General features: G+C 41.9%; 1 protein-coding gene across 1 annotated transcript in view; it reads left to right on the forward strand.

Moving 5' to 3' along the window:
* The first annotated feature begins 3051 nt into the window (after positions 1 to 3051).
* Positions 3052 to 24865, forward strand: part of LOC115797311 (protein mono-ADP-ribosyltransferase PARP14-like) — a 38493-nt gene continuing 16679 nt past the window's right edge. The window contains exons 1-5 of the mRNA XM_030753857.1: positions 3052 to 3151; positions 3236 to 3472; positions 3807 to 4031; positions 4133 to 4187; positions 4349 to 4495. Of these exons, the coding sequence (XP_030609717.1) occupies positions 3074 to 3151; positions 3236 to 3472; positions 3807 to 4031; positions 4133 to 4187; positions 4349 to 4495 (742 nt within the window). The 5' untranslated portion in view covers positions 3052 to 3073. The remainder of the gene's footprint in view (positions 3152 to 3235; positions 3473 to 3806; positions 4032 to 4132; positions 4188 to 4348; positions 4496 to 24865) is intronic.

Raw genomic sequence — 24865 nt, forward strand, 5'->3', positions numbered from 1 at the left:
CTCATGTCAAATTGTTTCTGAACTGTTTGTGCTATGCTGGCGCCTCAAATCTCTTGCTTCTCTCCCCTCAGAGATCAAGGACAGCCACATAAAATGCACTACATCCGTTCTACTTACAGGACGGATGCAGTGCATTTTATATGTATGTATATATTTTTATACATTCTATTTTTTGAATATTTTACACATTGTTTATTTTCTGTATATCTCTTGATCATATTGATTATACTAGATTATAATATTTTTAAAATATTTTAATTTTCATTTAGAGAGTTTTATTTTCTGTTACATGGCACTGAACAGGAGTGGCCCTCCAATCTCATTGTACATCCTGTATAATGACAATAAAGGCATTCTATTCTATTCTATTCTATTCTATATGGCAGGCTAGACCCTCCTATTTTGATTGACACATGTAATTGGCTGCACCAAAATCAACTGAGCGCTACGTGACACCCCCTGGTTATTATTGGCTCTGGAAAACCCATTTCTTAATATTATTGGCCGAATGAGGTGTCAATAAAATGGGAGGGTCTAGCCTTTCATATAAAATGCACTACATCCCGGAGGATGGGACACAACCAGTTAACGGGCAACGACTTGGGTTTTCCAGAGCCAATAATAACCAGAGGGCGTAGGTTTTTTCAGGTGATTTTGGTTCGGCCAGTTAACAGGTTAAAACGTTCATCACTACGTTTAATGTCGGTCTGCTTGTTACAAACTATCTCAATTAAAAGCAAATAGAGATCAACTAATTGTGTTTCATGTTATTTTGCTCAATTTCAACAACACAGCACAGCTCAAAAACACTGCTTATGACCAGAGATTTCATTTATGCTACATGAGAGTGCATTCACCTCCAAAACACAGCGGATGCCAAGAGAACTGAGCTTTGCAAAAGTTTGGTGGTTATTTCTGTCCAGATGTTTTGTATTGGTGGACAGAGCCAGAATGCATGGAGGTGGTCATCAGTTGAGTGCAAACATCTCAGTTCCTTAACAAAAATATATTCCACATTGTCAACTGATTCTAATTTCTGCCTTATCCAGGCAGGATATATATATATATATATATATATATATATATATATATATATATATATATATGCGTGTGTGTGTGTGTGTGTGTTTGTCATAGTACCGGCAAGAATTTAAAACTACTTTCACCCCTGCTTTTACTTCTGTGAACTGTTTTAAATACAGAATAGGGTTTTACATTGCTTAAATAAGGAAGGCCTTTCCTGAAAAATACATCATCTGGACAATATGCAGATATAAAACCTTTATATATTATTTTGCATCAATGTCTTTCTAACAACCCTGCAACCCAGTTTTTTTGTAATTGGATTCTAATTGTTGTAACAGATTGGTGGTATTACCTTCAGTCACTGAAACAATGTTTCCCATGGTTTTCTCCTTTTGTTTGATGTTGTCTTTACTAAAGCCAAAAGTGTGTCCAAACAACAGACACGGCACTTTCATTTGGTATGAAGTGCTTGAGTTGCACAGTCTGCTTGGTATTTGACTTCACCTCCTAATTTCTGATGAACTGCCCAGTCCTTTAAAGGTACAGTGCAACAGTTTGCAATTGGTATCTTATAGCATAAACTCATGCATTTGCTTTTTTCTTCTTTTAGAGCATTACAACCCCAAACTCAAAAGATCTTGAGAAGACTTTCAGGATAGATGTTTTCCTCCTGTATTACCTGAGAGACAACTGCAAAGCATACAAATTTTTGGAAAAACAGCTGTCTGCAATCGGCTGCACAGTGGAGTTAAATTTCGATGAAGAAGAAGCTTTGGTTAGAGGGGAGGTTGACAAGGGGCCAGGAGCAGGTTTTGGCGGTGCCGCAGAGAAATGGGAGCAGCAGGTGGATCAGGTCTTCATCCGGCTCACTGAGAGCTACCTCTGCTATCATGTGCTCGAGCCAAAACAGGTAAAAATGGTACTGCAGGACCCCTCCTTTAAGACAGATGATATCAAAGTTTACACAGAGAGTGGCTATGCTGTGGTTGTGGGAGAGGCTGTTGTCATGAAGGAGAAGATTGCAGTTCTTGAAAAGAGTCTACCCACCACAAAGGAAATACCAATTGCAGGGAAGCAGTTCAAACTAGTAGAAGAAGAGTTCAATCGAGAAATGTGTGCTTATCATCCAGAGGTTAAAATCAACAGAGGTAGAGCCACAATCACTTTAGAAGGCCCTGACAAAGAGGTCCAGTCAGGAGCTGCAAAACTTGATGAACTGATTAAGAACATAAAGGAGAAGAGAGGACAGTTCCCCACATATTTGCTAACATTCATTACAACCAGCGGTGCCATCTCCAAATACCAAACTCGCTTCCAGCAGAGCCTCAGAAATCCTGTTTACCTTGAGGTGGGTTCAGATCTGGTTCTGTCCAGTTTGTCCTCTGATGCTCTGAATGAGGCTGAGGCAGCAGTGATGAGAGACTTTAAAGTGGTCACTGTACAGCTGCAGGGTGTTGTAGATCTTGGCAGGGTGAAAGAAACCCTGATGAAAGCCAAGAACGAGGAAAACAGGAGAGAGCTCAGAGTGGATATCAGCTTCATCCCTGGAGCCAGAGGAACTGCTGGGACCAAAGTACAATTGGTGGGCTACAGTGAAAATGTCATCAAGCTCAATGAGGTTCTTCATGACTTCCAGATGAATCAAGTGGAAACTCAAGAAACCATCAATCTGCCCAATCCTGAAATGGTCGATTGTTTTGATAAAATCTTAGATCTGATCGGCATGAAACAGACCAAGGTGACCTTAAAAGCGTCACATTTCCCAAATCCTTGTGTGTTTGTGTCTGGTCCTCGATCTCATGTTCAGGAGGCCAAGGAGGCCCTAACATCAACTCTTACTAGTATGACAGTAGACACTTTGACTCTAGATGGACCAGGGGCTCAGCAATACTTCCAGGCAGATGGTAAAGTGAGCAAAGAGCTGGTAGAGAGCTCCTGTCGTGTCATTATTAAAGAAAAGCAAGCTGTGATGTCCTCAAATGTGTATAATATACCACGAAGCACCAGCAGGCTCAGCAACACACCTCGTTCTCTGATCTACAGTAGCATGTACAGCACTGTTGGAGGCTCTGCGGTCAACAAAACAAACCTGAAGATCAAGCTCAGCAGTTTGGAAAATGAACAGGTTTGATAATTTCCATTCTCTTCCATTTCGCATAATCCCAAAACAAAACAGCAACATTCATGTTAATCAATCTTATTTCCACAGGTGGATGTTTTGGTGGTCCCCATGCTCAACAAGCAGCTGAATTCTACAAATATTGGCAAGTGTCTGTTGAGTAAAGCTGGCAACACTTTAAAGTCAAAGTTTGATTCAGTCACAGCGAATTGTGCCCTCGCCCCTGGTGATGTTCAGCTGGTTGATGCACCTCCATCTCTGGGCTGCTCCAAGATTTCCTTCATTGAGTGCTTGCCTTGGGATGGAGTGAGAGGACAGAGTGTGCAGGTAAAATTAAATACATTCAACGGGAAACACTTCTGGTGAAGGAAAAAATTTGATTTGTGGCTTATTTACCTTTAGAAAGCAAATGAAGTGCACTTCATAGATGTGTATTGATGTAAGGTTGGAATAACTTGATGGTTTCTTGATATCCAAATGTGCAAAAATAATAGCACAGACAAAAAAGATCAAATATTTCAACAAGTGAAAGCAGTGAAGCACAAACTGCAAATGAAGACTATACAACTAAATCTACTTTTTTCTTGAGCCTCAAGGTTAAGTTCTTCATATAAATACGAAAAGTTACTTAAGTTAAAAATATGTAATTTTTTATTTGCAGGCTCTTGGCAGTGGGTTGAAGAAGTGTTTGGAGCTCTGCGTGCAGTGGAATTTGACTTCAGTTGCCTTTCCAATTATTGGACCAGGAATTGTTTTAAAATACCCGCTGAGAGAAGCCATTCAAGTGCTGACTGATGTCATTCACCAGTTTGGATTATCTGCATCCACTGGGTCTCTTACAAACATCCACATCATCATTAAACCTGGCTATCCTGATTCTGAAGAGGTCAGTGTCACTTCATATAAATTCTGTATCTTATCTGTAACATGCATGCATCAGTTATTTTTTTGTGTTATTCTGTTTTTTTTTTGGTTTTTTGTCTGCAGTGCTACCATGATGTCTACAAACAGCTCAGCCTAAATATGAACCAGGGAGGCCAAGGTAAACTAACACTACTCAGACTGCTTTTATTATTATATTTACACATAGTGAGGAGTTACAAAGCATTTGGCCAGTACCATATTTTACTGACTTCATTAGCACCCTCAGTCATTAGATTAAATATAATACAAATATCTAAAGTGTGGTGTTCTTCCTCTTAGCAATCTTCAGGTCTCTCACCAGTGACCTAGATGACATCACCATGACAGTGGGAAGCGGGGTTAAGCTACATGTGGTGTTTGGTGACATCACTAATGAGACTACAGATGTTGTCGTGAACACAACCAACTTCCAAACTTTTGATGTTGGTAGGTGAACCTGTGGATGCATGCAAACACAGGAAGTCCTAGTGAGCAGGAAGCTCGTATGGTGGCTCTTTTGGATGGCATAGGCAAACAGTATGTTCATGAATATCTGAACAGAAAGAGCGATTCCTGTGTGAATGCTAATCTTTGAAGATCCAAGCTTTCTGGTAGGCCATTTAGATAAATACTTACAAACACAGATGGTCATAGTCCCACAAGATAAGTAATTATTTGTCAGTTACTTACATTTTCAGTTGATGGCATCATCAGTTAACATTTTAATTTTAACTGTGGCTGTGAAACTTACTCCTAGCTTGTATTTTAGATCTATTATCTAAAATGGCTGTAAATTTACATTTTGTGCAAGTGTACACCAGGCAAATTCAGCAAGAACAGGCGTGGTGGATGACAAAACGCAAAACAGGAACAAGGTAGACAAGCAGGTGACGCAAAACAGGTGATGGACCGCAGTCAGGAATCAGATTATTAGACTGTAACGAAGATAAGTTATTATATATTATTAATCTGGCAGGAAACAGAGGTGAACCGGTATACTGCCAGTCATTTCAACTGGCCATGAGGAATTTATGATCCCCAGCCAATAAAATTCAAAGAGGATCATCTTTTAACTTATGAAGTGCCATTTCTCATAAATGTATGTGCACTGATTTGGAAATATGAATGGGGTTGTGTGTGCTGATGAGTTACTGTAGACAGGAAGCAAGACTAAGAAATATAATTGTTGGATGCAGGGTCTGATTTCACACTTCATCCAACTGCAACACAAAACTGAGTTTAAGCTGAAAGTCTGGCATGTGGTGTCTTAGTATTGTTGCTATTTATTAAGACTGATCCAGAAGTATTGGATGGATTCCAGTGAAACCAAAGTTGTCACAAGGTCTGTAGAGCTGGTGGGACTCAAGACACAGGCTTAAAAGTCCACAAGTTTATTTAAAACACTGTATTAGTTGGCTTGAAACAAAGGAGTTTCCAGGTTTAGGTTCCCAGAACAGGTAGGCCCACAGCAACTCCGCTCTCTTCCTCACAGTACTCACTCTCAAGAGTGTGTCAGGGGTTGCTGTGCAGAGGGAAGACACAGGTAAGTGCAAACTCCTTCTCACAAAGAGTTGTGCTGATATGAAACACAAGAGCCTACTTTATTAATGTGGTTACGGTAGTTCAACAACCAGGCAATGACTGAAGGTCAATCTTTTATTGTGACCTGTCAGAGCGCCGGCGTTTCCGACTGTCAACTGCTTTTAAATGCCGGTAAAATTGCAACCACATACAATAAAGCAATAAGTCTTTTTGCATATAAAACCAGAGGATTTACACTTACAGATAATGCATTCAACATGTCCCAGAGCGCTATATCCTTCCTCTAATGGGTTTGCAAAAATTGCGTAGAAAAAGGCTAACAGCAAAACGTAGTCCATTTGCTTTATCGTGTGCATTAGCGTGTACAGCTATGGCATTAATGTATCTAACATAATATGTAGATACAGAAAATGGTTTTCAATTTCTTTGTAGGTTAGTGTACTCTTTAGCTACCTTATGTAGTTACTGTGATTACCTTCATACATATTATTATAATTAGGGTTCTGAAGGTTCTATTGATGTATAGTGAGTTGAAATATTACAGCATGTATAACTGTAATGATATGGTCTGGCGGACTTGTTTGATTATAGGTCTCAAAGGGCTACGAAGCTGCAGCCCAAATGAGATGATGACACACAGGTATGTTCAGGCCATAACAGAAGTAAAGAATGCATGCAGTGTTGCTAGCAAGTTCAGAGTACCCTAGAAAGATTTCAAGTTAAGTCAAGTCACATTTATTTATATAGCACATTTAAAAACAACAAAGGTTGACCAAAGTGCTGCACATAGAGATAAACAGGGTAAAAAGTCAATAATATATAAATTAATTAATTAAAACAATACAATCAGAAGTCAGCAATCATCTAATAGGATGTTACATTGCAGCCAAATGCTAAGGAAAAGAGCTGTGTCTTTAATAAGGATTTAAACGACTCTACCATCTGGGCTGAGCGAATATGGAAAGGAAGATTATTCCAAAGGCTTGGTGCTGCAGCTGCAAATGCTCAATCACCTCTCAGTTTCAGCCTAGTTTTTGGTCTTTGTAGGAGTAGTTGATTAGATGACCTCAGAGCCCTTAGAGGCATGTGTTCATGGTGTAGCTCGGACAGATACGAAGGTGCTAGTCCATTTAGAGCTTTAAAAGTGAGCAATAAAATCTCAGAATCTATTCTAAAACGGACAGGAAGCCAATGAAGGGATGATAAAACTGGAGTAATATGTTCGTGTTTTGTTGTACCAGTTAAAAGACGAGTTGCTGCATTTAGGACCATTTGCAGGCGCACACCGATAACTGATCTATGCCATAGTACAAGGAGTTACAGTAGTCCAGGTGAGAAGTAACAAAAGCATGAATGACTTTTTCCAGGACTTTATATGGAAGATAGGGTTTTACTTTAGCAATGACTCAGAGCTGATAAAAACTACTTTTAGTAACAGCACTTATTTGTTTTTCCATTTTAAAACAGTCATCAAAAATAAGTACAAATTAATTATAATTATAGACATAAAAATCAGAGGTTGCCCTAATTTGTAAAAGAAGGAAAATGTTAGGCCTTCATTCACAAAAAACCCAGTCTATTTTCAGTGATTCCTTCACCCTAAATAAATAAATTGTATACTGATCAAAAGTTACAGTAAATGTAAACACTACACATTCACATAAAATAAAAAACCACAGTCCTCCCAATAGTCCTTCTCTGATACACAACTTACAACGCCCTCCCAAACAAATACCCCCACCCCCACAAACAAAACTGACACAAAGCCCACCACCAAGCATAAAGTTTTTTATAAAACTGTAGACACATACTGGCCAAAAAAAGCTCTGAGCCATTGTCCTCCGTGAAAGCCTTAACGAGACCTTTTAACAACGTTCCCTGCCCTCCAGTGTTAATTTTGACAACAAATTTTGATTTTGTTTTAGTCATAGTCTTTTGACGAAAAGGTAATTTAGTTTTAGTCATAATTTAGTCAAAGCACACACACAAAATATAAGTGGCATAACAACAGCATACAGTGATTTTCTGTGTAATGGTGCATGTCAAGCTCTCCATTACATACATATTTACATCTAAACGGCATATACAGTGGTACCTTGAGATACGAGCGGTCCCACAATCCTCTCGCATCCCTCATCTCGTTCTTCTCACATTTTACCGCGCAGAGTGGTATTGTGTTTTAGAGCAGTGAAATCCATGTTTCTTAGCCTCAGAAGAGAAGGGTGCAGTTTTGTTTTTTTGTGGGTGTGTGCTTCTGAGATGAGAGATAAGATGGACTGAAACATAGTGTCTCAGAGGGGTTCTATTGGATTTAGGTCAGGCAGGCGTGGGAGCCAGTCAATTTGTTCATCATCCCGGAACAGCCTGCATACTCTCCACATGAGACCGGGCATTATCGTGCACCAGGAGGAACCCTTGGACCCACTGCAGGAGCGTAGGGTCTGACAGTGGGTCTAAGGATTTCATCCCTGTAATGAATGGCAGTCAGGTTGCCTAGCCTGTAGGCTTCTGGAGAAGTTGGACTACCTGTGCAACCCCTGTAGGGTCCAGGTATGGCCTCATGCTACCTGTAGTGACACTGACCCTAGCCAAATGCCAAACGAGTGAAAAAACAGTCAGAAAAGATGAGTAGGGAAAAATGTCAGATACTTAAGAGTAGAATGGAAGGCAGAGCCTTCAGCTTTCAGGCTCCTCTTCTGTGGAACTAGCTCCCATTTGGATCCAGGAGACAGACGCTCTCTCTATTTTTAAGATTAGGCTTCAAACTTTCCTTTATGATCAAGCTTATAGTTAGGGCTGGATCAGGTTACCCTGAACCCTCCTTAGTTATGCTGCTATAGGCCTAGGCTGCTGGAGGGTTCCCATGATGCATTGTTTCTTTTCATTCACCTCTTTTACTCTGTTTATACCCCACTCTTCATTTAATCATTAGTTATTATTAATCTCTGGCTCTCTTCCATAGTGTGCCTTTTGTCCTGTGTCTCTCCCCTCACACTCCTCCCTGAGAATGGTTTTGGTGGAGGTTTCTTCCTGTTAAAAGGGAGTTTTTCTATCCCACTGTCATCTGGTACGGTCTTACCTTACAATACAAAGCACCTTGAGGTGACTGTTGTTTTTTGGCGCTATCTAAATAAAATGAGTTCAGTTCCTGTTTTGGGGGTTGTCTCATTGTTGCCCCTCTAGTGCACCTGTTGTTAATTTCATGAACACCAAAGCAGCTGAAACTGATTAACAACCCCCTCTGATACTTAACTGACCAAATCAGTATCCCAGAAGAACTCTGATTGAAAACTGTTCCTTTCATTTTCTTAAACAGTGTATTTATAAAATGTTTTTTTTAATGGTATATTTCATATAATATGAAAGTGCAGCTCAGCGTCAGTGTGTTTCTGTATATTTTACCCTCTGGCCTCTGTCAATTCTGTTTGATATTATCTGGTCAGCCCTTTTGTTGTTTTGAAAAGTGCTTTTTAAATAAAGTGGTATGTTATGGTATGATATAGTACAGTATGGTACGGTACAGTATGGTATAATGCTGTATGGTATGGTACGGTATACCATACCGTACCATACCATACCATACTATACAATACCTTACCATAAGGTACGGTATAGTATGGTATGGTATGGTACGGTATGGTATAATAGGTATGGTACAGTACGGTATGGCACAGTATGGAACTTTATGGTATGGTACGGTATGGTATGGTTTGGTAGGGTATGGGATGTTACGATATGGTGCGATATGGTTTGTTACTTTACGATATGGTACGGTATGCTACGTTGTTTAAATCTCTTGTGTTTCTGTATGTTTTACCCTCTGGCCTGTGTTTATCAATTATGTTTGACATTATTGTACAGCACATTGGTCAGCCCAGTTGTTGTTTTGAAAAGTGTTTCTTAAATAAAGTGGTATGATATGGTACGGTATGATATGGTACAGTACGGTATAATACAGTATGGTACGATATGGTATACTATGGTACGGTATAGTAAGGTATGGTATGGTACAGAATGGTACGGTATAATACGGTATGGTAAAGTGGTATGGTATGGTATGGTACGGTATGGCACAGTATGGGACTTTATGGTATGGTACGGTATGGTATGGTACGGTAAGGTGTCTTTCGGTAACGTACGATCTTTAAATCTCTTTTGTGTTTCTGTATCTGTTACCCTCTGGCCTGTGTTTGTTAATTATGTTTGACATTAATGTACAGCACTTTGGTCTGCCCAGATGTTGTTTTTAAAAGTGCTTGATAAATAAAGTTGTATGGTATGGTATGGTATGGTAAATTGTTAAAATCTCTTTTGTGTTTCTGTATCTTTTACCCTCTGGCCTGTGATTGTCAATTGTGTTTGACATTATTATACAGCACTTTGGTCAGCCCTATTGTTGTTTTTAAAAGTCCTTTATAAATAAAGTAGTATGGTATGGTATGGTGTGGTGTGGTGTGGTATGGTATAGTATGGTATATGATATGGTACGGCATGGTATGGTATGGTATGGTATGGTATGATATGATATGATATGGTATGGTATGGTATGGTATGGTATGATATGGTATGGTACGGTAAGGTATGGTAAGTTGTTTGAATCTCTTTTGTGTTTCTGTATTTTTTATCCTCTTGCCTGTGTTTGTCAATTATGTTTGACATTATTGTACAGCACTTTGGTCAGCCCTGTTGTTGTTTTCAAAAGTGCATTTTATATAAAGTGGTATGTTATGATACGATATGGTATGGTATGGTACAGTCTCATACGGTAAGGTACGTTCTTTAAATCTCTTTGGTGTATATGTATCTTTTACCGTCTCACCTGTATTTGTCAATTATTTTTGACATTATTGTACAGCACTTTGGTCAGCCCAGTTGTTGTTTTGAAAAGTGCTTTTTAAATAAAGTGGTATGTTATGGTACAGTATGGTACGGTATGGTACAACACAGAATAATTCGGTATGGTACAGTATGATATGGTAAGGTACGGTATGGTAAACTCCGGTATGGTATGGTACGGTACTGTATGGTATGGTATGGTATGGTATGGTAAGTTGTTTAAATCTCTTTTGTGTTTCTGTATCTTTTACCCTCTGGCCTGTGTTTGTCAGTTATGTTTGATATTATTGTACAGCACTTTGCTCAGCTCTGTTGTTTTTAAAAGTGCTTTAAAAATAAAGTGGTATGGCACAGTATAGTATGGTATTGTACGTTACAGTACGGTATAGTATTTTATGGTATGGTGTGGTACAGTATGGTATGGTATGGATAAAGCCATAAAGCACATCTTCTCCCCTGATGTTTCAATTTAATCAATCAATCAAGATTAATAACAGAACATGGTGATGTTGGTGATGTGTTAATTGTACATACTGTGGCCGAACCTCCAAGATAAGATGCACTGAGACTGAGAAGTTAGTCTGGCACTTTCTATGTCACTCGCTAATGTATTATTTAATTGTTTATTATTTGGTTGATCCACTATTTATTAATTAACTTACTGGAGTTTACTTTTAAACATTTATCCTTTTATTCATTGAGTACAAAAAAATCCCTAACAACTTTTAACTTTTAACAAATTTAACACGAAAACAGTTGACCAAAGTGCTGTACATAAATTTAGAATTTAGAATCAATTTAGGACCAAATTATTGTTGTTACATGTCAAACATATAACGAGTGTTTCAGAACACCCATCCAAAGACAGAGACAAAAGAGATAACTGTTCCACGGCTTTGCTGCCGTCAAAGGCGCTGCCTTCTATCCCCACCCCTCCCCACCCTAGTGCTCCCATGCTATATGCTATATGTGCTTACTATGCAGAGGTTTTTCAACCTCATACTGTGCCCCCATTACGGGGCAAAATCTGAGTTTATTTTTTTTCCTCGCCTATCCCATTGTGTTCGCTTTGTTTCCCTCTTCTTAAATGTTTGGAATGCATTTTCACACTCCACACTTCAAAGAGGACCTATTTGCCCATTACTACAGCTTCAGCGTTTCTTCTTTTTTTTTTTTTTTAAGTGTTTCTTAGGGCTGCAACGATTCATCGATTAACTTGATTAAATTGATTCTAAAAAATTATCGACACAAATTTACTGTTTCGATGCTTCGTTTAAACTCTGCAGCGCCCAGTTGCTTCCGTGTAAGCGGCACTCCTCACTAGCATTAGCAGCATTATAGTGCTCCATCTTCTTTTTGTGGTTTTATTGGTGGCTGGGAAACCAACATAAAACTGCATTACCGCCACCTACTGGACTCCAGTCCAGTAGTGGCATGCACGCATGCACGCACGCACACACACACACAGATTCTAAAAAGCTTTCCGTCGCTGCGATGGATTTCCTTTAACACAGAGTGGATCATCGCTAGAGTTGCCATCTTTCTCGTAAAATACAGAACCCGGTATGTTACGGGACACCACCAAATCAAGACGATCAAGGTGCTGTTCAGAGGATGAAGAAACATCATCTAAATATATTAACAATGACGGAAAACGCTGATCCCCCAAAATCTCTTCCATCAACCTCTGAAAGGTACTAGGAGCATTACAGAGCCCAAATGGCATCCGATTGAACTTGTACAGGCTACACACGGGCTAACCTAATTGACGCGCTGATCACGGTGCCTGATGAATCAAAGTCTGAGTCATACTTGCCAGTTGAACACTTTGTCCATTTATTTTTATCCACAATCATCAGTGTCCGTTATACTTGCACAGATTTCCAGAAACACTTGAAATATCAACACCCATAATTCTCAAAGGTCCTTGCAGCTTCAGCGGTCAAAAACTGTTTTTCCCTTACGGGTGGAACACCTGACCAAACCAAAAAAAACCCTTACCATATATAGTCAAGCCCACCAATTACCCTGTGATGCGTGATACCCAGTAAATACATATTCTGCTCCTACACACCGGCCCCTAATTGTTATGGCCGACTGACATAACAATTCAATAATAACAAAAGGAGCCCAATGTGAAAATTTCAAACACCCAAAGGCAAGCAAATCAGTTTACACCTCATGTATCAAACAAAGTTTAGAAATAGGTCTCTCAACAATATTGCTCTTAGTCTGCAACCTAACAGAACGCACCAAACCCTTTTTGTCAGGAAAAACCTCCAGCACTTTAGCAAGAGGCCAGGAACCACGTGGGGCTGAAGAATCCATGATGATGACAACATCTCCAACTATCAAACTCCGTTTCTTTTGATTCCACTTCTGTCTCTCTTGTAACAATGGTAAGTATTCCTTGACCCATCGTTTCCAGAATAGATCTGACATATACTGAACTTGTCTCCAGCGACGTTTCACATACATGTCGGAGGGTTCAAAAAGCCCAGGTGGTAAGGCAGGTTTTCCCTTTAACAGCAGAAGATTGTTTGGTGTGAGAGGCTCCAAGTCATTTGGATCGTCAAACAGCTTGGTGATTGGACGGTCATTCAAAATGGCTTCTACTTCACACATAACAGTATGGAGTCCATCGTCATCTAGCATTTGCTGATGCAAAACTGAATTAAGGATGCGCTTTACCAGGCGTATCATACATTCCCAAACTCCACCATGATGGGATCCTGCTGGCGGATTGAAACTCCATTCCACTCCATTTGAGATGAGAGCTCCTTGAATCTGCTCATGATTCAAAGAAGCAAGAGATTCTCTCAGTTCTCTTTCAGCTCCAACAAAATTGGTTCCATTGTCTGACCTGATATGAATAACTTGACCTCTCCTGCTGATAAATCGACGTATAGCATTGATGCAAGCATCTGTCCCAAGTGAATTCGCCACCTCCAAATGAACTGCTCTACATGCCATACAGGTAAATATCACTCCATACCGTTTGCTAGTTGTTCTTCCTTTCTTGACTTCTATAGGTCCAAAATAATCCACTCCAACGTTTGTAAACAGAGACAAGTCTGGAATGATTCTCTCCTTTGGAAGATCTGCCATTTTTTGCTCCATTGCTCTCCCATTATAGTGTCTGCAAAAGCTGCATTCAGATATGACTTTCCTCACAGCTGCATTTGCATTGGTAATCCAATACCTCTTCCTGAGAGCTGACAGAGTATGGTTTTTTCCACCGTGTCCTAGTGACCGATGGATATGCTTGAGGATAAGCCTAGAGATATGCTGATCCTTAGATAGGATGAGAGGGTGTTTTTCCTCCAGTGGCATCGCTCCTTTGCTTAATCTCCTCTTAACTCTTAACATCCCATCTTCCAAAATTGGATCCAGCCTGTAGATGGAACTAAGTCTGCTTACCGTTCCCTTATTAGATAGAGAAGAAATTTCATCCCCAAATCTTTGCTGCTGACAATAGCATATGATGACCAACTCAGCTTCCAACAGATCTTTGAGTGTTAGGGTTTTAACCTTTGAAGTTACTGTGGCCTTTTGTACTACCCTTTGCCCAGCTTGTGGATGAGAATCTTTCAAACCCCTTCTTTGACGACTGAGCTGTAACAAAAGTCCTTTTAGCCTGAGAAACCAAGCTACTGACACCTTGAGTTTCCTCCAATCTGAGAAGTAAGTCATAAGTTGGTCAGTGGCATTGAGGGAATCGATAGCAGTGGAATTAACCCAGGCCTCCTGTCTGACCTCTGGATCATCAGAGTCCACCTTACCAACAACAAAATCTTCCGGCCACTCTTCCTCAGCCCTCCAAAGAAAACTGGGGCCCTTGACCCAACTGTGGTTCTTAAGAAAGTCAGGTATTTTCATCCCCCTGGATGCAGCATCAGCTGGGTTGTCTTTAGAGCCAATGTGCTTCCATTGGGAAGGGTTTGAAATCTCTCTTACAGTGGAGATTCTATTTGCCACAAATGTGTGAAAACGCTTGTCCTCATTATTAATATATTTCAAAACCGCTGTACTGTCTGTCCAAAACACAGATTCATCCAGCTGCATTTCAAGCTCTGCTCTAAGCATCACGTCCACTCTGGCTGCCAGGACTGCAGCTGTTAGTTCTAATCGTGGAATCGTTACAGATTTTAGTGGTGTGACCCGGGCTTTTCCTAAAAGGAAGCAACATGAACATGGTCTTTGCAGTCCCTCAGTCTGACGTAAGTTACAGCCCCATAGCCATCCTTACTGGCGTCGGCAAAATGATGTAATTGGCTGTGTTTGAGGCCACCAAAACCCTTAGGCTTTATGCATCTTTCCACCTTAAAAAATGCTAGCAACTTGATTTCTTCCAACCACCTTTCCCACTGTTTCAGGATATCCGCTGGCATGGCATCATCCCATCCACAGCCCCTCCTGCACAGCTCTTGTTGCATCATCTTGGCAGGCAAAGTAACTGGTGACAGAAAACCCAAAGGATCATACACGGAACTAGTTGTGGACAACATTCCACGTCTGGCGCATTTGGTGTTGGCTCTCACTGCGGTATTGTATCACTTCCTGTTCCTGTTTCGGAGCACAGTATTTTGCTGTCTGTTAGCTGTTATATGTGTATAACTCGATTTATCTGGATAATAACATATTTTAGTGTAATCTTCACCTACTTTAAATAGCATACTCTTTGCTGAATCACCTGTATTCACATTACTCACTTTATTTGTTTTTAGAAATTCGCTAGCTTAGCTCAGCTAGTAGCTTAGCCCTTAGCCGACTCACTACCAGCATGGCTTCTTCTCCTGTCTCTCCTGCACTTTCCTGCTCTGGGTGTCACATGTTTAGTTACTTGTAACATCTTCAGGAAATAATCATTCATATTCAGCTTGATCTCACTTTAATGACCCAGCAGACCAACATGCACACATAACACTGAACGAGCAGCAGACATCCTCTTTTTTAGGCACGCTTGTTCTACTCAAGAACACAGTTACAACAATGCTTATAATAGTCTCAGTCTGCCCCCTACTGGGCTCAATGTTACTGCAGCATTAACACATATTGCTGACAACATCAAATAACAAATACTCGTGCAGAAAGCAAATATGTAAGAACAATTAAACATCTACGATACCACATCTCCTCCCCTTCAAGTTGACAGCTTGTACTTGTCTGAAACGTTAAACAGTGGCAGTATAATATACACCAACATAGAACAATATTATATATATTTTTTCTTTTTTTTTTTTTACTACAAAGAAACATCTGTGAACTTAGAGCACATAACTTCTCCAAGAAAAAAGTCTCTATCTAACAAAGTCTTTGAGATGCACAGGTGAACGTCTCTCTCGCTGAGAACGTCGCACCTCAGGCGCAGCTGGTGCATCAGGCTGAGCCTGGATGTTTGGAGCAGGTGGCAGCTCCTGAGGATCACATGACAAGGCTTGTGAAGTTGTGTCCATTATGGTGGGTAAGCAGTTGTGGGAGCCCGAGTCTGTGTCATGTCCCGGTTCCCCCTCTGTGTGTAGTTCACTTGGGACAGTGTCTTTTAATCTGGATCTCACCTGATCCACATGTCGTTTCAGGGTTTGACCATTTCCAATGGTGACAGTGTATGACACAGGACCTGATGAGCTCAAGATAACAGCTGGGATCCACTTTGGACCGTAGGAGTAGTTTCTGATGAACACCTTGTCTCCTGGTGCAAAACTTCTCAGTTTCTTCTTTGTGTCATGACTCTCTTTCTGTTTCAGTTGTTTTTGCTGCACTTTGGTTTTTACATCAGGCATGAGCAGGTCAAAAGCTGATCTGAGTCTCCGAGACATCATCAACTCCGCTGGTGACAAGCCTGTTGTTGCATGCGGCGTAATGCGATAACTGAACAGAAATCTTGACAGTCTTGTTTGCAGTGTGTCACCTTTTACTTTCTTCATCCCCTCCTTGAAGGTCTGGACTGCCCTCTCTGCCAGGCCATTGGAAGATGGATGAAAAGGTGCTGATCTCACATGATCAATTCCATTTCGCTTCATGAATGTCGCAAATTCAGCACTTGTAAAACATGTTCCATTGTCTGATACCAACATTTTCGGCAGACCGAACACACTGAAACTCTGTCTCAGTTTCTCGATGGTAGCCTGTGATGTAGGCGATTTCACTGGGTAAATGTCCATCCATTTAGAATGAGCATCCACAATGAGGAGAAACATGTCACCTAAGAATGGCCCTGCATAATCCACATGAATCCTTGACCACGGTGATTCTGGCCATTCCCAGGGGTGTAATGGTGCAGTGGGTGGTGATTTGTGGGGTTTTTGACACTCGTCACATGACTGTACCTCTCTTTCGATACTCTCATCCATCCCCGGCCACCATACATATGACCTTGCCAGGCCCTTCATCTTTGACATGCCTGTGTGAGTCTGGTGCAGAAGTTTCAGTATTTTGTCTCTGCCTTTGGTGGGGAGAATTACTCTAGCTCCCCAGAGCACACATCCATCCCTCACACTCAGTTCCATTTTTCTTTGTTGATATGGTTTGAAGCGAGTATCGGTCTGTGCCGGCCAGCCCTTTAAGGTATACTCATGAACTTGGGACAAGATGATATCCTTAGCTGTCCAGCGTTTGAGCTGTGTGGTGTCCACTAGTGTGTCATCTAATACATCCATCATTAAGACTTGTTCTGTCATCTCTTTTTCAGGGGCCGTGTCTGGTACAGGTAATCTGCTAAGCGCATCTGCATTTGCATGGTGTTTTCCAGGTTTGTACACAATGTGGTACTCATAGGCACTCAATGTCACAGCCCATCTTTGCACTCTTGGTGAGCCCATCTGAGGTATAGGCTTCTTCATGTTGAAAAGAGAAATCAGGGGCTTATGGTCTGTATAAATAGTGAAGACTCGACCATACAAATATTTGTGGAATTTCTGGATGCCAAACATTACAGCCAAACCTTCTTTGTCAAGCTGAGAATATCTCTTTTCCGCTGGAGAGAGTGTGCGTGACATGAACCCCAGGGGTCTTTCACTGCCATCATTCATCTTGTGTGACAAAACGGCGCCCACACCGTATGGAGATGCGTCACAAGAGAGAATTAACTCTTGGTCTGCTGAGTAATGAACCAACACATCTGCTGAGTTCAACAGAGCCTTTGATTTCTGAAAAGCTTCTTCTTGCTTCTTTTGCCATGTCCAACGCATGTCCTTCCTTAAGAGTTCATGGAGGGGGGCCAGCAGTGTTGCCAGATTGGGAAGGAACTTGTTGTAATAGTTTAGCAAACCTAAGTATGCTTTGAGTTCTGTGACACTTGTAGGAGTAGGAGCGTCCATGATGGCTTTAACTTTCTTTTCTACAGGGTGCAGCCCCTGTGCATCCACTTTGTGCCCCAAGTACTCCACGTCATTTTGCATGAAGACACACTTACTTCTTTTCAATCGTAAGCCTGCCTCTTTCAACCTGACCAACACCTCATCCAGGTTCTTTAGATGATCTGCCTCATTCACCCCGCTCACCAAAATATCATCTAAATACACAGCCACTAGGGGTATCCCTTTCAAAAGGCCTTCCATGGTCCTCTGGAAAATGGCTGGAGCAGAAGCCACTCCAAAAGGCAGTCTGTTACATGTGAACAGCCCCCGGTGTGTGTTCACTGTCACATACTTTTTGGACTTGTCATCCAGGAGTATTTGCTGGTAAGCGTGGCTCATATCCAGTTTTGAGAACTGCTTTCCTCCAGAAAGTGCAGCAAACAGGTCCTCCACTCTGGGTATTGGATACTGTTCCAGAGAAGCTACTGTGTTTACAGTAAGCTTGTAGTCTCCACACAACCTTACTGTCCCTATAGGCTTCAGAATCGGCACAACAGGTGCCGCCCATTCAGCATATTTCACAGGTGAGATTATGTTTTCTTTTAGCAGTCGGTCTATTTCCTCATCTACTTTTGCTCGCATGGCAAACGGAACTGATCGTGGACGGAAAAATCGTGGGGTAGCATCCCGTTTTACATGAATGGTTGCTTTTGTGCCTTTCAGGGTGCCCAACTCCTCTTTGAACACATCCTCATGTTTGCTTAAAACTTGCTGTAGTGTGTTATTTTCTGTTGTCTTTACCTGGTGCACCTTCTTAGCTTTGTGTTTGTTTTTGATTTCTCTCCAGTCCAGGTGTATTTCCTCTAGCCAGCCTCGTCCTAGCAAGCTGGGGCCGTCCCCTTCGACCACCACAAGGGGCAGTGTTTTCCTCTGCTGCTTGTACCTGACTCTGACAGCTGTTACACCAATCACCTTCACAGGATCCCCTGTGTATGATTCCAGCTTGATTTTGGCAGGCCTCAGGCTGGGGAGTTTGCAGCATTTCCAAGTCTGTTCATTTGTAACTGTTAGGCAGCATCCAGTATCAATTTCAAAGGTTAAAACTTGATCATTAAGTTCCATATCCACAGTGTAGGGGTCTACTTTTCTCAGGTGCACTGCACTCCGCCGCCCTAATCTGTACAGTTTACTCTGATGCTCTTGGATACACTTGATACAGTTAAGTGTGAATGAGTCCTCTTCTGAGCTCTCACTTTTACTTCCATCACCTATCTCATGAACTTTGTGAGAATGGTAGTGTGAACTCTGCTTTTTGTCTGTCTTTTCAGTTTTTAGTCCATACTTCTTCTGGTTCTGTTTAGCTTTGTTCCTACATGCTCTTGTTATGTGGCCTACTTTGCCACAAACATAACATTTTTCTTGTTTGTACTTACAGTTGGCTGCTGTGTGATTGGTTCCTTTGCATCGATAACACTCTCTGCTTTCTCCTTTAAATGTACGAGCCTCCTGCGACCCTCGGGTGACGCTGAAACATTTTGCTGTCGCACCTGAGGTCCGTAGGTCCTGGGCATTTTTATTTACGGTCTCCAGTGACACAGCGATTGACAGAGCCTTGTCAAACGTGAGGTCTGTTTCTGACAGGAGACGCCTCTGAATTCTGTCGTCATTAATTCCGCAGACGATCCGGTCTCTCAGCCTCTGTTGCAACGTGTTGCCATAGTTACAATCCTGCGCTAAGCGACGCAGCTCGGCCACGTACTCCATGACAGTTTCACTGGGCTTGCGGTTGCGGGAATCAAATTTGTACCTTTGCACAATTTCACTGGGCTTTGGTTCAAAGTGGTTTTTCATCAGAGTTACAAGCTCTTGGAAAGTTTTGTCCTTTGGCTTGGCTGGGCTGAGAAGGTTTCGCATCAGGCTGTAGGTCGATGCTCCAACGACACTTATTAATATTGCCTTTTGCCTGTCTGCGTTAGTAATCCCATTAGCTGCGAAAAACTGCTCCAGTATTTCACTGTACTCATCCCACGTTTGGCTTTTGGGATCGTACGGTGCCAACGTACCGATTGTAGCCATGTTTCCTCTTCGTATCCCCGCTCTCTCTCCCTCTGTCTTTTAGCCAAACCTGTCGCAGGCTCCCGTCACTCTTTTTGTTTTACTTCTCTTCTGAGTAATCCTCGTCGCCAAAAAGATGTAACATCTTCAGGAAATAATCATTCATATTCAGCTTGATCTCACTTTAATGACCCAGCAGACCAACATGCACACATAACACTGAACGAGCGGCAGACATCCTCTTTTTTAGGCACGCTTGTTCTACTCAAGAACACAGTTACAACAATGCTTATAATAGTCTCAGTCTGCCCCCTACTGGGCTCAAAGTTACTGCAGCATTAACACATATTGCTGACAACATCAAATAACAAATACTCGTGCAGAAAGCAAATATGTAAGAACAATTAAACATCTACGATACCACATTACTCCTCGGCCTCCTTTAGCAGTAACGGTACTTGTAATAAATGTAGTCTGTTTGTAGCTCTGGAGGCCAGGCTTTCTGAACTGGAGACTCGGCTCCGCACCCTGGAAAATCCTACATCTAGCCAGGCCCCTGTAGCGGGTGCGGACCATGGTAGCTTAGCCGCCGTTAGCTCCCCCCCAGCAGATCCCGAGCAGCAGGGAAAACAGGCCAGCTGGGTGACGGTGAGGAGGAAGCGTAGTCCTAAGCAGAAGCCCCGGGTACACCACCAACCTGTTCACGTCTCTAACCATTTTTCTCCACTCGGCGACACACCCGCCGAGGAACAAACTCTGGTTATTGGCGACTCTGTTTTGAGAAACGTGAAGCTAGAGACACCGGCGACCATAGTCAAATGTCTTCCAGGGGCCAGAGCAGGCGACATTCATGGAAATTTGAAACTGCTGGCTAAGGCTAATCGTAGATTTGGTAAGATCGTTATTCACGTCGGCAGTAATGACACCCGGTTACGCCAATCGGAGGTCACTAAAATTAATATTGACTCGGTGTGTAACTTTGCAAAAACGATGTCGGACTCTGTAGTTTTCTCTGGGCCCCTCCCCAATCAAACCAGGAGCGACATGTTTAGCCGCATGTTCTCCTTGAATCGCTGGCTGTCTGAGTGGTGTCCAAAAAATGGCGTGGGCTTCATAGATAATTGGCAAAGTTTCTGGGGAAAACCTGGTCTTGTTAGGAGAGACGGCATCCATCCCACTTTGGATGGAGCAGCTCTCATTTCTAGAAATCTGGCCAAATTTATTAACCCTCCTAAAAACTGACTACCCAGGGTTGAGACCAGGAAGCAGAGTTGCAGTCTTACACGCCTCTCTGCAGCTTCTCTCCTCCTGCCATCCCCCCAAAACCCCATCCCCATAGAGTCGGTGCCTGCTCCCAGACCACCAAAAACCAAAGCTAAAATCAGCAAAAAGCTATTTAAGCATAAAAATTCAAAAACAATAAATAATACAGCTTCATCAACTGCACCAAAAAATAAAACAATTAAATGTGGATTGTTAAACATTAGGTCTCTCTCTTCCAAGTCCCTATTAGTAAATGATTTAATAATTGATCAACGTATTGATTTATTCTGCCTTACAGAAACCTGGTTACAGCAGGATGAATATGTTAGTTTAAATGAATCAACACCCCCGAGTCACAGTAACTGTCAGAATGCTCGAAGCACAGGTCGAGGAGGAGGATTAGCTGCAATCTTCAATTCCAGCTTATTAATTAATCAAAGACCCAGACAAAGTTTTCATTCTTTTGAAAGCCTGACTCTTAGTCTTGTCCATCCTAATTGGGAAAATCAAAAACCTGTTTTATTTGTTATTATCTATCGTCCACCTGGTCCCTACTCAGAGTTTCTGTCTGATTTCTCAGACTTTTTATCTGATTTAGTGCTCAGTTCAGATAAAATAATTATAGTGGGTGATTTTAACATCCATGTAGATGCTGAGAATGACAGCCTCAACACTGCATTTAATCTATTGTTAGATTCAATTGGCTTCTCTCAAAATGTAAAGGAGCCCACCCACCACTTTAATCATACTCTGGATCTTGTCCTAACATATGGCATAGAAACTGAAGACTTAACAGTATTCCCTGAAAGCCCCCTCCTGTCTGATGATGATGATGATGATGATGATGATGATGATGATGATGATACTTTATTGATCCCACAATGGGGAAATTACAGTTAACAGAACACCCATCCAAGAAGACAAACAGAACAAACATGGGGAGATAGGTGAACTGTGGCCATGCTGCCCCCCTTCTGGAGGCGCTGCCATTAAAAAGACAGAAACAATAGTGAAAACATATAGGGATGAGTGAGGAAAAAAATCTTCTCATACTTTGTATACATTCACACAACACAGTATAAGGTTACAAAAACCTCTGCGACAGGGCAGAAACATATAGCATGGGAGCACTAGGGTGGGGAGGGATGGACAGGGGAGCCAGCGGAGGCGAGTGGGGGGGGGGGGGGGGGGGGGGGGTCGGGCTACTGTGGGGCTGACTCAAACTCCCTCCTCAGCTAACAGTTCTGATAAGATGTAGAGTTCATCAGCGGCTATAGGTCAGGGAGATCAGTCCAACACAGGTCAGAAGAAGACAGGACGGCGGGGGAGTAGAGCCTCTGTTTACAAACATCCTGGAGACAATTTGATAAGCGGCAGTCCAAGGCCGCCAGGGAGCCAAATTCCTGATTCTAGGACTTGTTTTGGTACAGACTGTACTGATTAATTTGTTGACAGCCTTCAGTCTTACTGGCACCTCTCTGTGGCAAAAAATCCAATTCATCCAAATCTTCTTGGTTCGTTCCTTTGCCGTGCAGAAACAGATACATACATCTCCAAGATCTTACCCCTCAGAATCAGCTCCAGATATACAGAGTCTGAGTTTGAGTCTGTACCCTTCCCGCGTTCCCGTCATAAGCAGCCTTACCAAGGCCAGACAGCTGCCTAGACTTCCTGAATTGCAACGACAAACCAGGTATCTCCCGGTCCAATTCGGAGAAACCCCAGTGTCAATAAGCCAAATGTGTGTGTATATTCCATTGACAATACGGCCAGGCACGTCATCTTCCACACCACACAGGAATCCATAACGTAGCCAGCTGGAATGTCAATTGATAAGAGGGAATAGGGTTCTCCTTCCCCCAATCTCCTCCTGGTGAAAAATTGATCAAAAACAATGGCGTTGAGAGACCAGCTGACCAGATCCATAATTATAAATTCCAGTTCGGAAGTTGTGTGAAGAGAGGCTCTAAAGCAGCAAGCAGCAAAGCAGGGGAAAAAGGAAGGGCTGGGGAGAGAAAAGACCAAAAAAAAAAAAAAAAAAAAAAAAAAAAAGAGATCATTTCTTAGTAACATTTACATTTACTTTAATGGATTACACAGCAGTGGGGAATAAGTTTTATTACAGTAGAAGTCTTTCTGAAAGTGCTGTAACTAAGTTTAGAGATCTAATTCCTTCATTGTTATGCTCTTCAGTGCCATGTGCCAACACAGTGCAGAGCAGCTACCTAAACTCTGCTCCCAGTGAGGTCGATTATCCCGTCAATAGTTTTACATCCTCACTGCGTATAACTTTGGATACTGTGGCTCCTCTGAAAAGGAAAGCTTCAAATCAGAAGTGCCTGACTCCGTGGTATAATTCACAAACGCACAGCTTAAAGCAGATAACCCGAAAGCTGGAGAGGGAATGGCATCTCACTAAATTAGAAGATGCTCATTTAGCCTGGAAAAAGAGTTTGTTGCTCTATAAAAAAGCCCTCCGTAAAGCTAGGACATCTTACTATTCATCATTAATTGAAGAAAATAAGAACAACCCCAGGTTTCTTTTCAGCACTGTAGCCAGGCTGACAAAGAGTCAGAGCTCTGTAGAGCCGAGTATTCCTTTCACTTTAACTAGTAGTGACTTCATGGATTTCTTTACAAATAAAATTTTAGACATTAGAGAAAAAATTATTCATAACCATCTCAAAGATTATTCTTCATGTTCGGCTGCTTTCAGCACTACTGGTATTTGTTTAGACTCTTTTGCTCCAGTTGATCTTTCAGAGTTAACTTCAATAGTTACTTCCTCCAAACCAGCAACATGTTTGTTAGATCAGAATCAGAATCAGAATCAGAAGGTTTTTATTGCCATATGGGTGAACAGGTTCACAGCATTAGGAAATTGCTGCGGTACTTCGTGCTTACAGAAAAAAAAAAACAAATAAGTATAAAAACTATAAGACAATATACAAGTATACAAATTGCAAATATACAGAGATATTAGAGCTTACAAAATATACAGTGCAGAGACTAATTAAAAGATAAAAGAATGTAAACTATATTCCACTAATATGTACATCAGTGCAATCAGACAGGTGCATAGACATAGGGTCATCAGCGTTTGTGGAGGGTGGTGGTAACAGTCTTAGGGTAATTGTTCATGAGTCCAACAGCAGAGGGGAAGAAACTGTTCTTATGGCGGGAGGTTCTGGTCCGTATGGACCGTAGCCTCCTGCCTGAGGGGAGAGGGTCAAAAAGTCTGTGCCCAGGGTGAGAGTGGTCGGCTGTGATCCGACCTGCACGCCCCAGTGTCCTGGAGGTGTACAGGTCCTGGAGAGATGGGAGGTTACAGCCAATCACCTTCTCAGCAGAGTGCACAACGCGCTGTAGTCTCTGTTTGTCCCTAGTGGTGGCTCCAGCGTACCACACAGTGATGGAGGAGGTAAGGATGGACTCAATGATGGCAGTATAGAACTGCACCATGGTCCTTGCTGGCAAGTTGAATTTCTTCAACTGCCGCAGGAAGTACATCCTCTGCTGGGCCTTTTTGACAACAGAGGTGATGGTGGGCTCCCACTTGAGGTCCTGGGTGATGGTAGTTCCCAGGAAGCGAAAAGAGTCCACTGTGGTGATGGGGGTGTCAGTCAGGATGATGGAGGGTAGAGGGGCTGTGTGCTTCCTAAAGTCCACTATAATCTCCACTGTCTTCTGGGCGTTCAGTACCAGGTTATTGTGGCTGCACCAGGACACCAGACGTTTGACCTCCATCCTGTAGGCCGACTCGTCCCCGTCTGAGATGAGTCCGATGAGAGTCATGTCGTCTGCAAACTTAATAAGCTTAACA

Source organism: Archocentrus centrarchus, chromosome 18, assembly GCF_007364275.1.
Source record: "Archocentrus centrarchus isolate MPI-CPG fArcCen1 chromosome 18, fArcCen1, whole genome shotgun sequence".
Classification (NCBI taxonomy): domain Eukaryota; kingdom Metazoa; phylum Chordata; class Actinopteri; order Cichliformes; family Cichlidae; genus Archocentrus; species Archocentrus centrarchus.